Source organism: Sorex fumeus, unplaced genomic scaffold (assembly GCF_029834395.1).
Source record: "Sorex fumeus unplaced genomic scaffold, SorFum_2.1 ptg000034l, whole genome shotgun sequence".
NCBI classification, from domain to species: domain Eukaryota; kingdom Metazoa; phylum Chordata; class Mammalia; order Eulipotyphla; family Soricidae; genus Sorex; species Sorex fumeus.
This window is the reverse complement of record NW_026606091.1, coordinates 31,797,254-31,810,971: the sequence shown is the minus strand read 5'-3', so window position 1 is coordinate 31,810,971 and position 13,718 is coordinate 31,797,254. Positions and strand designations below refer to the sequence as shown.

Sequence of the window (13,718 nt, the reverse complement as noted above, 5' to 3'; positions counted from 1 at the left end):
CAAGGCCCTGTGCCTTAACCACTGGCCGCCAAGCCCAACGCTCCCTGGAACTGTCCCTCTGGCTCCCGGGGCCAGGAGCTCACCTCTGCCTTTTGGGTAGTGATTTGAGAGGCAGAGGGAGGGTAGAGGCGCCTCTGACAGGCTAGGTTTGGGAAGTTTGCTACCAGCCCTCCAGGACCTTCCCCTTCATACCGCTGACCCTGCCCTCAGGTCTGACTGACCAGCACCCCTGAGGTTAGAGCACAGCCTCCCATCGACCACTGACCCGCAGGTTGGAGCACGGCCAAGCCACCGTCCTCACCAAGCGGTGGGAGCAGCAGACCCCACTCACCGAGGTTCCTGTTCAAGGCTTTGAGAGAAGACTGCCACTCGCTCAGCTGAGCTCGGCTGTAATTGGGGGGCAGAAGGTCACTGGGGAGGGAAGACGGAACAAGTCATCTCAAATGGGGCCTCCACTCCCTGCAGAGTGGGACCTGCAAGAAACAGAGCAATGACTGGGGATTTCCACACTTTGGGGAGTTGGGGGGCATAGAGGGAGGGGCGCTACTAAAAACAGACCACGGAGGGAAACCCCATCAAGGTTCCAAGGTGCTCAGGATTCTCCGGGGACTTTGAGCACTCTTGCTGGGGACCGTGAGATCTTAGCCAGCCTCCCCCCACTACCTCCCCGCTCCGTCCAGCCCCACCTTCACCACTCCCAGCACCCCTCCTCCTCCCTCTCTACCAGATGCTGTAGAGGTGCTTCAGCCGCTGTTCCTGCAGGAGTTTCTGTTTTTTCATCATGGTCTCCATCTCCTTCCTCACGCCTGGAGGGTCCTGAATCCTCTCACTGGCCATGAACTTGCTGGGCACCAGGGCCAGGGCCGGAGGGAGAGGAGGTGAGCCACGTCAGAGCACTGGACGCCAATCCCCACTTCCAACCCCACCCTGGCCTGGGAGACACAGAGGAAGTGGGGGGGGGGGGAGAGGGAGGAGAGCAACCACTGGGGTGGGGGTTGGAGGGTCTGACACCCTTCCTCTCCCCATCCACCTGACTCATCTGCCTCTTCTGTCAGGAAGGAATGATGCTACCTTCCCCTCTGGCACCTGAGGGCCCAGGGAGAGAACAAGGTCCGGGGCCTGGCAGAAGGAAGGGGCCTGTCCGTGCTACTGTCATGACTGGCCTTTCCCAGGAGCACCTTGAGCATCCTGGCAGCCGAGACAGGGCCACCGGGGGGAGGTGCTCTGTGCCTGAATGAGCAGACGCCGGACCAAGGTCTCAGGGGCAGCAGAGGTGGGAACAGGGCTCGGGGTTCTTTTTTTTTTTTATTTTAATGAATCACAGTGAGATAGTTACAGACTTACACACTTGCATGATTACGTTTGCACACAATGTTCGAGTACCCATCCCTCCACCCGTGCCCATTCTTCATCACCAATGTTTCCAGTACCCCTCCCCTAGCCCCCCCCCCGCCCCACCTCTGTGGCAGGCATATTCCCTCTTATTCTCTCTCTCCTTCTCAGTGTTGTGGTTTGCAATACAGGCACTAAGCGGCCATCATGCATGTTCGGTCCATAGTCTGCTTTCAGCATGCATCTCGCATCCCGAGCAAACCCTCCAAGCATCATTCACTTAGTGGCCCCTTCTCTATCCCAGCTGCCTTTTCTCCCAGCATATGAGATGGGCTTAGGGCTCGGTGCTCTTTGCTTCCATCCCCAAAGAAGCCAGACTCTGGGGCGCTCCCTCCCAAGTGCCACCGGAGAGACGACCTCCTACCGCGACAGAGACTCTCCTTGTCCTGTGACCTCTCAGCCCAAAGCGCCCCTCCCTCAAAGTCTAGTTCACCGGAAACACCCAGAGGCCAGGCCTGACCCAAGAGCCCCATGCCGAGGAAGCAGAGGAAGCAGAGGAAGCAGAGGAAGCAGAGGAAGAAGCCTGCCTTCCAGATCCTTCTCACGGAAGAGACTTGCCAACAGAGGGGAGGAGAGGGGAAGAGTGGGGGGCTGTGTGGCATCTTGGGCAGTGCAAGGGGAAGCAGCACCTTCTACTGCACTCAGAGAAAGGTTCGCGGGAGGGTCTCTGAAGACAAGAAGCTGGGGGAGGGCGGGCAGCTGGAGCAACAACAACAAAAAGGACACTAAGCTGCCAATCTAGACTTGCAGCCTGAATGTTACAGGGCCAAGGACTGCGAGCAAAGGCCCTGCCGCACGTCACACTAGGGCGAGGGGCTGGGGGAAGCACACACGCCACACCCCTTTCTTTTCTACCAGACACTTTTGACTTGGAGTGATAGCACAGAGGTAGGGTGTTTGCCTTGCACGCAGTCAGCCTGGCCGAGCTGGGTTCTATTCCTCCACCCCTCTCGGAAAGCCTGGCAAGATACCCAGTAACAAGAAGCCTCACAATGGAGACGTTACTAGGCCCGCTCGAGCAAATTGATGAACAACAGGAGGACAGTACAGTTTGGGCCCGCTCGAGCAAATCTATGAACAATGGGAGGACAGTACAGCACAGTACTTTTGACTTGAAGCATTGTCAAAAAACTAGCACGTACTCAGCTCCACATCTCTCCCTCCCCGCCGCACCACCCCCCCCCCAGGTTGCTCACCTGAAGTCCTGCGCCAGCATCTCCTTCTTGAGATTCTTCCAGGTGCCCAGCAGGTCCTGCCAGCGGTGGCGGCTCCCCACCTCCTGCTGCAGCGTGGCCTCCATCAGGTTGACCACCAGCTGCGCGATGGCCCTCCGGTTGCCCAGCAGGGCTTGGTTTATGACCTGGGATCACAGCGGTGTGGGGGCACTCAAGGGTCTGGGCTGCTGAGGACATGAGGGCGCACCCCTGGGGCTCAGCCATGGGCAAGGACAGGGGTGGACGAGGGGGCGTGCAGGAGACTCTGCTGGACTCTTTGATCCCTTTACCCCTGGCCCCTCGGGCTTCCACCTTGCTCCAAGGCACATCAGTTATTTGCCAGAGATGTTGTTTCCCCTGGAGTTAAAGGCTCCAACGGACCAACGGCTCTTTGGGCTTCTCTAGGTTTTGCTGCTGCTGCTGTTGCTTATATGTTTGTTGCTAAAGCATCATGCCCGTGTCATCATGAAGACTCGACACAGCTGTGGTGAGAACTGGGACCCAGTGACCTTGATGAGCCTGTGTTGGTGCCCTCTCCTCCTGGCCCTCCTAGCGGTCCTCTCCTGGGCAATCTGGGGCCAGCGGCGGGGACAGAGGAAGAGACTCTGGCTCTGTCATGCCGCCCTGAATAAGGGTGCTCCCTCTCTGGTGGCCTGGGGCTGCAATGGCCAGAATAGTTCCCCCAGCCCACTAGCGGTTCTCATGAAGCCAGAGGTTTGGTGCTAGCTGCTTTTCCCGGCTGGCGGGATTTTCTGTCGGGTATTACAATACTTGTTAGATATTTCCGGAACCTCTACAAAATGAAGAACCCGCTGGTGACTGTCTCAACTTTGAGACAGGTGCAAGACTGGTGCAGAGAGCAGACAGCAAGCATCAGGTCAAGATGCAGAATTCCAGGTCCACAGCACCCTCGGTCTGAAGCTCCCGGCACAAGAGGCTCTGCCTTTGGAACAAAGGCTAAGAATATCTAAGCCTTTAAGCCAAATAATTCCAAACTCTGTCCCTGAGCAACCTCCTAGCAATAGACTTTGGGGGTCAGTTTGGGGAAACTATAAGCATGAGCTTGGCAGAGGGAGAGACACATATTTCCCATTCTTTGGGTGGCCTGCCCCTTTCTTTTCCTCTACGGCATACATTTTCCATCTTGATTCATCCACACCGCTACTTGGGACGTGCATTCGGCTCTCTGCGCTCTGGAGAAGCCCTTTTCTCTCTCGAGCACGTAAGTCTTTCTCTCTATCCTCCTATTTCCCAGGTAAACACCTTCACTATACAGCTCCTTCCTGAAATGTTTTTCTCTGCGTGGGTCATCACCAGCTGGGGAGAGGCTCGTACTGACTTTCCTTTTCCTACAAAGAGCAAGTCCTCACTCCCACCATGCCGTGATCAGATGACTCAGATCAGGTCTCTACTGTCCTAAGCAGTCTCACAGCGGACTCTCAGCAGTCCTAACTCTCACAGGCACTTCCCAGGGGACAGAGGTAAGAGAGAAAAAAGATGGAACTTCCCCGCCCCCCCCCTCGCTCTAGAAGCTGCCACATCTCTTCTGCCCCACTTCATAGGTTGCCTCAGGACATGAGGCCATGAGGCCAATCCGCAGAAGGGAGTCCAACAGTGAACTCTGCTCACTCAGGCTCCCCCGAGGGGGATGTGAATCACTGTGAAGAATTTGTGCTTGTCTCAGGATGAAAGAGACAGCCCTTAACCCTTCCTTCAACGAATCCTGGGAGCATCATGACCCTGCGGGGCACAGGGGTAGGGCTGAGTGTGTATGACTGGTCAGTCTGTGCTGTCGGTTCCCAAGGTGCTGTGCAGGGACCCATCTGGGATTATCATCTGCGATTATCGAAACAGTTCTTTCACCCCACCTGCTGCCTCCTGGTGAGCCCAAGTTCCTGGTAGGCTCAACTTCCTGATGGGTCTAACTTCCTGGTGGGCCCACCTTACTGATGGATCCAACTTCCTGGTAGGCTCAACTTCCTGATGAGTCCAACTTCCTGGTGGGCCCAGCTTCCTTGTGAGTCCAGCTTCCTGGTGAGCCCAGCTTCCTGGAGAGCCCAACTTCCTGGAGAGCCCAACTTCCTGGTGGGTCCAGCTTTCCAGACTTCTGCCTGGGAAACCCCAGGCAGACAAGACGGTGATTTTGAATTACCCCTCCCCCTGCAGGTGAGGCTTTGCTCTGTCACCGTCACCAGGCTCTTAACAACCTGGCATGCCTTAATGTTTACTCCAAAGACAGAAGTAGGTGGGGAGACTGGGGATGTGTGGAGGTGGTAGCAGCGGGCATGGAGCTAAGGGGGCAGGCATCAAGGGACACTGTCAGCTAGCAAGAGGAGCAGGGAGAAGTTACAGGGAAACAAGGCCAGCAGAAGGGAAGGGTCGCTTACAAGGGCACACACTACCCTTGAGAACCCCAGATGATGCCTCCTGCAGGAAGTCCTCCTGCAGCCACTGAAACATGGCTCCGCAGATGCTCCTAAGACTTTTGGTGCTGGGTATCCTGGGATTCAGAAGGCAGGGGAGGTGGTAAAGGTACTTGAGGAAAAATCGCTACTGCAAATCCTTCGCCAAGATTCTGGTTCTGGGCCCCAGCGGCCACGCTATTAAGTGGACTGACTCCACCTGTGAAACCCATCCCTGAGGACAGGGCCGCTGGGCCACTGCACCCCCTGCAGGCCGAACCCGCACAAGACAAGCACTCACCATGGCTTCCTTAGTGATGAGCCAGTTCACGTCTCGCTGCATGAGGTAGGACGTTTTCTCTAGGATCCTCAGATACTTTTTCAGCACGCCTTTTAGCTGGAAACGACACGTGAGCACAATCAGTGGGGACCATCTCTAGAGAACACAGAGGAAAGAGCTGAGGCCCTGGAGGAGCCTGCATGCGCGTATCACCAAGAGCCCAGCGACAAGCCAACTCACTTTGTCAGTCCGGGAGAACTCAAGCAGATGCAAGGTTTCATCCAGAGCCTTAATATCCTGCTTCTGGAGGGCGAACTTCATGGCCACCTGATCCCACAGCTCCATGAGGGGCTACACCAGAAAGTCAGAGTCAGGCTGGGGGAAGGGACGGCAGTTGAGAGGGAGGGAAGGAGCAGGGCTGAGTGGGGCAGGCTGGCTACGAGGGGACCCCCTACCTGGATGGAATAGTCTTTGAGGTCCTTGTCATTTTCCATCTTTCTGAAGAGACTGTCGATGGCAGCATCAGATTTGTTCAGTTTTTTTAAAAAGCGTGCTCCTGGCCCCAAGATGAGTGGTTCCATTTCCTAAAACAGGCCAGGAGAGAGGCCAGAGTGATAGTACTGTGGGTAGGGCGCTTACCTTGCCGGCAGGTGACATAGGTTCGATCCCCGGCATCCTATATGGTCTCTGGTGCACCACCAGGAGTCATTTCTGAGTGCAGAGCCAGGAGTAATCCCTGAGCGTCACGGGATGTAGCTGCCTCCCCTCCAAAATAGGCCAGCAGAATGATAGTTATGGTATCAGTACCTCCAGGAAGAGAGGAAACACCCCCAGCCCAGCACACCCTACCACCACCAATACACACACGCACACCCTCAGGGTCCCATCTCAAACATAAGAGGAAATTCAAAGACCTGTGAGTTTACTGACTAAATCCCAACCAGAGCACAAGATAGCTGCCATGTGGGCACATGCAAGAGGCGGGCACACTTCTGGGGGGCAGGAAAGGGGCTTGACCTTGGACCCATTGGGTCCTTACCACCCAGTTCACCACAGAAGGCACCAGGGCTCTCATTTACCCGGGGAGTGTTCAAAGGGATGGGTAGGCTACGGGAGCACAGTCCTGGGACTTTGGGGACTGAGTCAGCCCTGGGAAATCCAGGGGAACCCACCGAGGAGATGAGAAGAGAAGGGTGAGCACAATCTGGGATTCAGAGAGGATGAGCCCTGTGGAGAGGACCCTGGAGCCAGGTGAAGGGGTGACCCAGAACTGGGCAGTCTCAGGCCTGTGGCGAGTGGGGGCAACAGCAATGGGTGACCAGACCTCTGGTCCTCATGGACGCAGGGGCTGTGTCAGAGCTGGCGTCCAGGTCCCATTTGGTCCTTCAGCGCCAACTCAGGCAAAGCTTTGGGCACTTCCCCTGACGAATTGGGGACGGACCCCGGTGTTCGCCACTGTGACGAGCCGCCCTCACCCCAGTGCCATGTCAGAACAGGGCCACTGTGATTCCACCTATGCCAAAAAGAGCCACTGCAGGTCTCCCAGGGGAGGGGAAGGTAGTGAGTGACATTGGGCCCCTTCAGCAAGGCCCAGGAACAGAAGAGAAGCGAGTGGAGACAGTGATGGGACAGTGGGTAGAGGGCCTGTCTTGCACGCAGCCAACCTGGGTTGGATCCCTGGCATCCCATATGGTCCCTTGAGCTCTGCCAGGAACAATCCCTGAGCACAGAGCCAGAAGCAGCCCCCGAACACTGCTGGGTGTAGCCCTCAAAACTGAAAAGTTTAAAAAAATGCAATAAGAGGAGCTCGCGGTGCTCACCATTCCGATCTGTGCCATCTCCTTCTTAAAACTGCTCAGAGCGTCCTCGAAGTTCCTCCTCATGTGGTCCACTTGAAAGACCTTGCCCACCCTCTCGGGGACTGGGAAGAGGAGCGGAGGGGACAAGGCGACTTTAGCAGTTGGGGCAGGGAGCCCCTCCATGTCGGACACACGCCCCCACCAAACCGGGCCGGGGGTCAAACGGCTTCAGGAGAAAGACAGCCAACCACAGTCTGCAGAGCCAGGGGCCCTTCCTGTGTTGCTGCTTAATGCTGGGGGAAGTTCCCACACGGTGGGTGTAGAATGGGGCCCTCTGTGGCTCACCACCACCACCAAAGCTTTTCAGAAATCAATACACCGACAGGCAAGAATAACCAACGTTGGGATTGGAGCGATAGCACAGTGGGGAGGGCATTTGCCTTGCATGCAGCCGACTCGGGTTCAATTCCCAGCATCCCATATGGTCCCCCGAGCACCACCAGGAGCAATTCCTAAGTGCATGAGCCAGAAGTAACCCTTGATCATCACCAGGCATGACCCAAAAAGCAAAATAAATAAATAAATGATCTACATGCGGCCAGGGCGGCTCACAGGGCTGGGGTTTGGGCTTTGCACACAGAAGGCTGGGGTTCCATTCCCAGCACATCCAGGAGTGACCCCTGGTGGGGGGGGGCTGTTGCCTACAAAAGGGAAGAATCAGCAACACCACCGGCAGCAAGCAGGTGCCTAACGTGGTGCTGATGTGGACGCAACGTCCGGATGAGGCGGTCTGTGCTGTGGGCCCCCATCACAAGGGTGAGAGCAGGCGGGTGGGAGAGAACAAAGTCAGCAGAGGGGCAGGTGCTTGACCCAGGGTCTCAGGTATCCTCCCCGCTGCCCCCTCCCTTTGCTGCTGTGCCCTGAATTTGTGTGGGAAGAAGGATGCTTTGCGTGAGGGACCCTGGTGGGAGAAGGAAGGTGTGTGTGTGTGTGTGTGTGTGTGTGTGTGTGTGTGTGTGTGTGTGTGTGGTGTGGTGTGTGTGGTGGGAGGAGTGGACAGAGTTTTGATTTTCCACTCTGTGGCTGCCTTTGTCACAGTGAGCATCTAACGCACGGCTTCTTTAAGGATGAAGGAGAGCCTCCCCGTTGGGCTGAAGTCAAACTAGGGCAGTGAAGGGTGGAGGGAGAGAGTGTGGCCTATTGCCCAGCCTGGAGCAAGCTGCTTTCTGTGGGCCACTGCTGACTCCCGACTCCTGGGCCCCAGGGAGAAGTTTGGGTGAGGGGGCAGTCCTATAGGGGATGGGTAGAGGAGCCGAGGAGCCGGTGGCCATTTCTGGGATCCCACGCTGGCATTCCTGTGGCTTGGTGGGCCCTGAGGGAGGAAGGGGGGCTCACCTACGTTGTCCAGGAGACCCTGCACTTCCCGGGCAGCGATGGTGTTCTCACTCTCTTGAGCCTTCTCCTTCTCGGCTAGTTTCTGTTCCCTGAGGGTCAGCAGAAGAGCACAGCACCCCCTCTCACCAACCCCCAGGCAGCTCTGGCCTCTGGGGGGGGGGGGTCTGGCCCTCTGTCACTCACCCCAGACATCCCTGAAGATAGAGCCCACAAGATATCACACAGAGACCCGATCCATCAGTTCTGGATTTTCCCAGGCACTTCCCAGGTGATGGAGGTGAGGAAAGAGGAAGTGGCAGAGAGACCTGCCCTCAGGGAGCTGGTTTCAGCTCAGCCCTTTTCTCTGTGTGGAAATTGAGGGCCGACAGGGACAGAGAAAGCAGGACTGGGGGCGGAGGCCTCAGCACGACCCCCCCCCCCCCCCCCCCCCCCCCCCCGCTCCTGCCCCATTTATTTCTTCAGCTGCCCATTCTCTGAGGTGGTGGAGGGTGAGGGAAGAGACTCAGGGCAGGCAAGTGTGAGAAGCCAGCTCGGCCTGTGAGGGGGAGCAGCGACACCAAGGGCCACTGTCCAGGGAAGGGTGGGAATGGGAGAGGAGTGACCAGGATCCTACCCTTTCAGCAGGAAGGACACAGGTAAGTGGGCATGACTGCTGTGCAATCAAGTCCCTGGACACAGGCGCCCCCAAAGGCATGTTTCTGTAGTGGCTGCCTTTTTAGAGTTGCACCGAGTGGTGCTCAGGGCAGACCCATGACTCTGCACTCAGGAATCGCTCCTAGTGGGGACTGGGGAAGCATCTGAGGTGCCAGGTAGCAAACTCGGGTTGGTGGCATGAAAGGCCGGACACTCCAGCTGCTGTCGACTGAAGCAGAGAGGTAGATGGGTGGAGAGCAGGAGTAGGGGATGGGGGGAGGAGGGGAGGGTGTCCCCTGGGCACAAGTTCTTGGGATATAACAAACTCAAGGTGGGATTTGAAGAAGCTACTCCTGCCCTTAGGCTTAAAGCAGCTAAAGGCATAATTGGCGGACCCACTCTGTGGACACAGGGACAGAGGCCAGATAATACTCCTAAAACTCTCTTAACAACAAACCAGCAGAGACAAAAAGCTATGATAAGGACGTGAAGGAGGACCACCAAAGTTCCAAGCCCCTCCTCTACAACACTCTGATGATCTCCTTCTGCCCACAGGAAATAAAACTAACTCTGGCTCTGGAGAAGCCCATAGTTTTCATTTCCCTCTCTTTCTTCTCTCTTTTCCCTCTCCCTCTCCCTTACTCTCTCTGCTCCCTTCCTTCCTTATAATCCCTAAATAAAACTTCCACTATCTGTCATCTCCTGACATTCTGTTTTGTGAGGGAACGACGAACCTGCAAAGCCTGGGTAAGGTCTAGGGCTAATTTTCTTTCCCTGCAAAGGGCCATTTCTCGCTCCAGCCTGAGCCCACGGCTTCCTGAGACACTGGGGGGGGGTCCTCTCTCACGCCCTGCAGAACAAGAGGAGCTCAAGTGCCGCTGGACTCAGGTGCCCCTTGGGGCTGGTGGGATGTGAGGTCTGTAGCATACAGGGGCAAGCACCCTCACCGCTCTACTATTTCATCTCCCATCCATCAGTTCTGGACTTCCCCAGGCGCTTCCCAGGTGATGGAGGTGGGGAAAGAGGAAGTGGCAGAAAACCTCCTCGAGGCTTCCACCTCCTCCTTCTACCCAGGTCACGTAAGTCACCTGTGATACCACCTCTCTGTTCTCTTGGCACCCATTTCTTCCCTGCGCTCAGGGAGACTGCATGGTGTGGGTCTCCTGGGGGGTTAGGAATTGTCCTAGTCAACCAGCTGTTGGGGGCCACTGTGCCCCACTAGGGGAGCTGTTGATGCCTCAGGTGAGTCTCTTGCTTGCCTCTTCTTGGGGTTTTCATCCCTACCCTGCATTTCCCCCCATTCCCTGAAGCCCCCTCCTGGATGGATGAGTGCAGGTATGAATTGGCTCTGGTTGGCCACATGTCCAAAAGAAAGCAAGCGTTCCAGAGGGGTTGTCAATGCCAAGACATCCCCCACCCCCATCATCATTTTGAGGACCTGGAAGGTTACAACCACATCTCTGCTCCTGCCCTAGGCCATAGGGATTGTAGCTTGGTTGCATACAGGCCAGGACTGGTCTTGTCCCCATCCCTAATGGCTGTGTAGAACATTGTCAGTATTCGCTAGGGAACCACCTGTCCCTATCCCCATGCTGAGGCTGTCAAGAGCTCCTGACGGATGCTTTTGTCCGTTTGCTAGACGAGGGATGGTCTGAGGCTAACCCCAGGGGATAAGGAGGGGGCGGGGGTCCTCAGAGACAGATGTCAGGAGACTCCCACCTGGATGAGAACAGGTCAGCTGAGAGAGGGCCTGCAATGCTGGTGGGAACCAGACTCATAGGCAGGCTGTGGACCAGCTCTCTGGGGGTGGCCCAAGGAACAGGTCCCAGTGCTGCATATCAAGTCCTGAACTGCACAGTAAGGGTATGCAAGACCAGAAGTCTCTGGAGCCTTTCCCTGGGGGAAAATTGAGGATCAAACTTTGCTCAGAATTGGGTCAGTTCCTGAACCAAAAGAAAAAGGGACAAACAACAAGAACAGATTCAGGAGGACGGACTTCTCGGCCACAGGTAGAGTCAACTGTAGAGATCACCGGGTCAAAGGGACTCACAGCCACGTTCCCCCAGAGGTCACCATACCCTGTCCTTTCCATCCCTCATCCCCTCCTCTGGACTCCTGGAAGAAATAATCCGCTCGGAAAGTTCAGGTTTCACTTAGGAACTTGTAAAATTCAGAGCAAATGCTGAGCTCCTGCCCTCTTTCCTCCCTTCCTCTCCCATCCCAGCGACCAATGGTGCAGCCGATGCCCATCCTGGAGGCCAACAGGACCCACCTGTAGTAAACAGGGTTTTCTGTGATCCCGTCGTTAGACAGGCTGTGTGCCCACATCTGCTGCCGACGGGTCATTATCTTCCCTTCGGGGATGTCCATCTTCTCCATCAAGGGTTTCCTGACACCCTTGCCACTCAAGAAACGCTCCACAGCCCGCCTCCTGCTGGTCGCCAAAGAGTGGACGAGCTGCATCTGAAGCCCCCCCACACACAAGATTATTATTGGGGTGGCCAGAGCTACAGATTCCCCAGAACCCCCCCCCCCACCCTGGGTGGCTGCCTAATGATAGAATGTCAAGTGACACTTCTGGCAGGAAAAACCCAGCTCCTGCTGGAAGGTCTCTGGGCCATCCACTCAGTCACTTCTGGGCAGGGGTCTCAGGAAATGCTCCTGGGGACCCAGATGCTAATCCCAGAATTTTCTGTGATCACAAGAAATCAGGAGAATGGAACTGTGCAATAATTTGCTAAATACATATGGTTCTGTCCTCTCCATGGGTTGTCAGGCGTTTATTAAAACTGAGACTTAGAAATGTTTCAGGCAACAAGATAGGGAACCCTGGTCATGTATGTTGGGAGGAAATGTCTTACAGCCTAGACCAGTCTGAAGACATAAAGGCCTTGGACACCGAAAGAACCCTATCGGGAGCCTGGAAAACCATGGAGATGCAGAACTCCAGGCCAGCAGTAAGGATGGCTTCCGGAGAGCTGCCAGGACCCCCTGGGAGGAGAGGAGCCAGGGCTGGAACGAAGGTCACACAAAGAGTATCAACAGAAGACCATCAACTTCTCCAAGCTCTTCTCCTTGGCAATCACCCTGGCAAAGGACTGGGGAAGGGAGGCGGGAGCAGCATTTGGAGAAACTACATAAACTAACTTGGCAGAGGAAGAGGGGCCATATACCACCCACATCTCCCATCTTGAAACGTGTATTTTCATAATTTACAGAGTTTCAAAGGAAGGAGTTGAGTCTGTGTGCTTCTTTTAAGCTGCTGTTTGGGTTGTGTTTGTTTGCTTTTCTTTTTTCTTTTGTCACATGTCAACAGACAGCAGCACTTGGGGCTTGGGGCTACTGCAGGCAGAAGTACACTCAGGCTAGTGGTACTTAAGAGGCCTTTAGGGCCATGTCTGGTACTGCTAAGGGACAGAGTATGCCAGGCCACATGCTACCAGTTTGGGGGATCACCTGTTCCCCTACCAGAGTGTTTTGTCTGTGCAGTTGTTGTTGTTGTTTCATAAATGACAGGGTAATTCTAACAACCTTGCCCGTTGTCAAGAGGCTGTTACTTTAGTTTCACATTACAGGAATCACAGCCAAAGAGATGTAGCCATGAGCCCTGCCAATGTGGAAGCTGTTAAGAGGATGCATGGTCATGATCAGTTTGCAATGTATACACCAAGCGATTGAATCACTGTGCTGTAGGCCTGAAGCTAAAACGATGTATGACCACTGCATTTCAAGGGGGGGGAAAAAGACATTCTAAATCTGACTTACTCCATTTGAAGAGTCAGTAAGAATTATTTTTAAAATCAAAGCAAATGTTGCCATAACCATGCTGCCGGACCCTGGGCCAGGCTGTTTCAGTCAGGGGGCCCCAGAGTTGGGGGTGGGTACGACCCCTCCCTACCCCAAGGGACCCAGCTCCAGCAGTTGAAAACCTCCAGAGCTCAACGGCTGCCCTGCTCGCAGCCGCTCTCCACATGCTCTGGGTGAGCCTCACCCATGAGTGAATCTTTCCCTGGACCACATGGCTGCAAATGCAACACTTCATAGGATGCAACACTTCATAGGACACACTCTACCCATAGTTCATACCACACCACATTAGATGGGATTCAAAATAGGAGGCAACCCTTTAGAGGGAAACATTATATTATTTTGGTTCTGCTTTGGGGCAGGGATTGGGGTTCAAGATGGAAACACCAAACTATGGTGGTGGGAAGGTGTAATGGTCATGGAATTGATGTTTGAATATTAAATGTAATGAAATATTGTGAACTACTTTATCACTGTCACTGTCCTCCCGTTGTTCGAGCGGGCCCAGTAACGTCTTCATTGGAGACTTTGTTGTTACCATGTTTGGCATATCGAATACGTCATGGGTAGCTTGCCAGGCTCTGCCGTATAAAATTTAAAAATTAAAAAACAAATCAAAGCAATTGCAATGCCTCTTCATTTCATTACCAGATAAGAAGGGGAATTTTCTAGGGAAGGGAAGTCTGAGGTACAAAGAGATAAAGGGTACAAAAAGAAGAGGGCTTACCTCTGCCTCGAAGATCTGCTGATAAACTTTACCTACGGGAGCCTGGGTCACCTTCCCCACGACGGGCAT

The 13,718-nt window shown here is 54.9% G+C and overlaps 1 protein-coding gene across 1 annotated transcript in view; it reads right to left on the bottom strand.

Moving 5' to 3' along the window:
* Nucleotides 1–13,718, bottom strand: part of CCDC180 (coiled-coil domain containing 180) — a 61,859-nt gene extending 48,141 nt beyond the window's left edge. The window contains exons 1-10 of the mRNA XM_056117464.1: nucleotides 13,650–13,718; nucleotides 11,388–11,578; nucleotides 8,483–8,571; nucleotides 7,109–7,209; nucleotides 5,744–5,872; nucleotides 5,529–5,639; nucleotides 5,310–5,405; nucleotides 2,589–2,752; nucleotides 725–844; nucleotides 332–411 (exon numbers count right to left, since the gene is read on the bottom strand). Of these exons, the coding sequence (XP_055973439.1) occupies nucleotides 332–411; nucleotides 725–844; nucleotides 2,589–2,752; nucleotides 5,310–5,405; nucleotides 5,529–5,639; nucleotides 5,744–5,872; nucleotides 7,109–7,209; nucleotides 8,483–8,571; nucleotides 11,388–11,578; nucleotides 13,650–13,718 (1,150 nt within the window). The remainder of the gene's footprint in view (nucleotides 1–331; nucleotides 412–724; nucleotides 845–2,588; nucleotides 2,753–5,309; nucleotides 5,406–5,528; nucleotides 5,640–5,743; nucleotides 5,873–7,108; nucleotides 7,210–8,482; nucleotides 8,572–11,387; nucleotides 11,579–13,649) is intronic.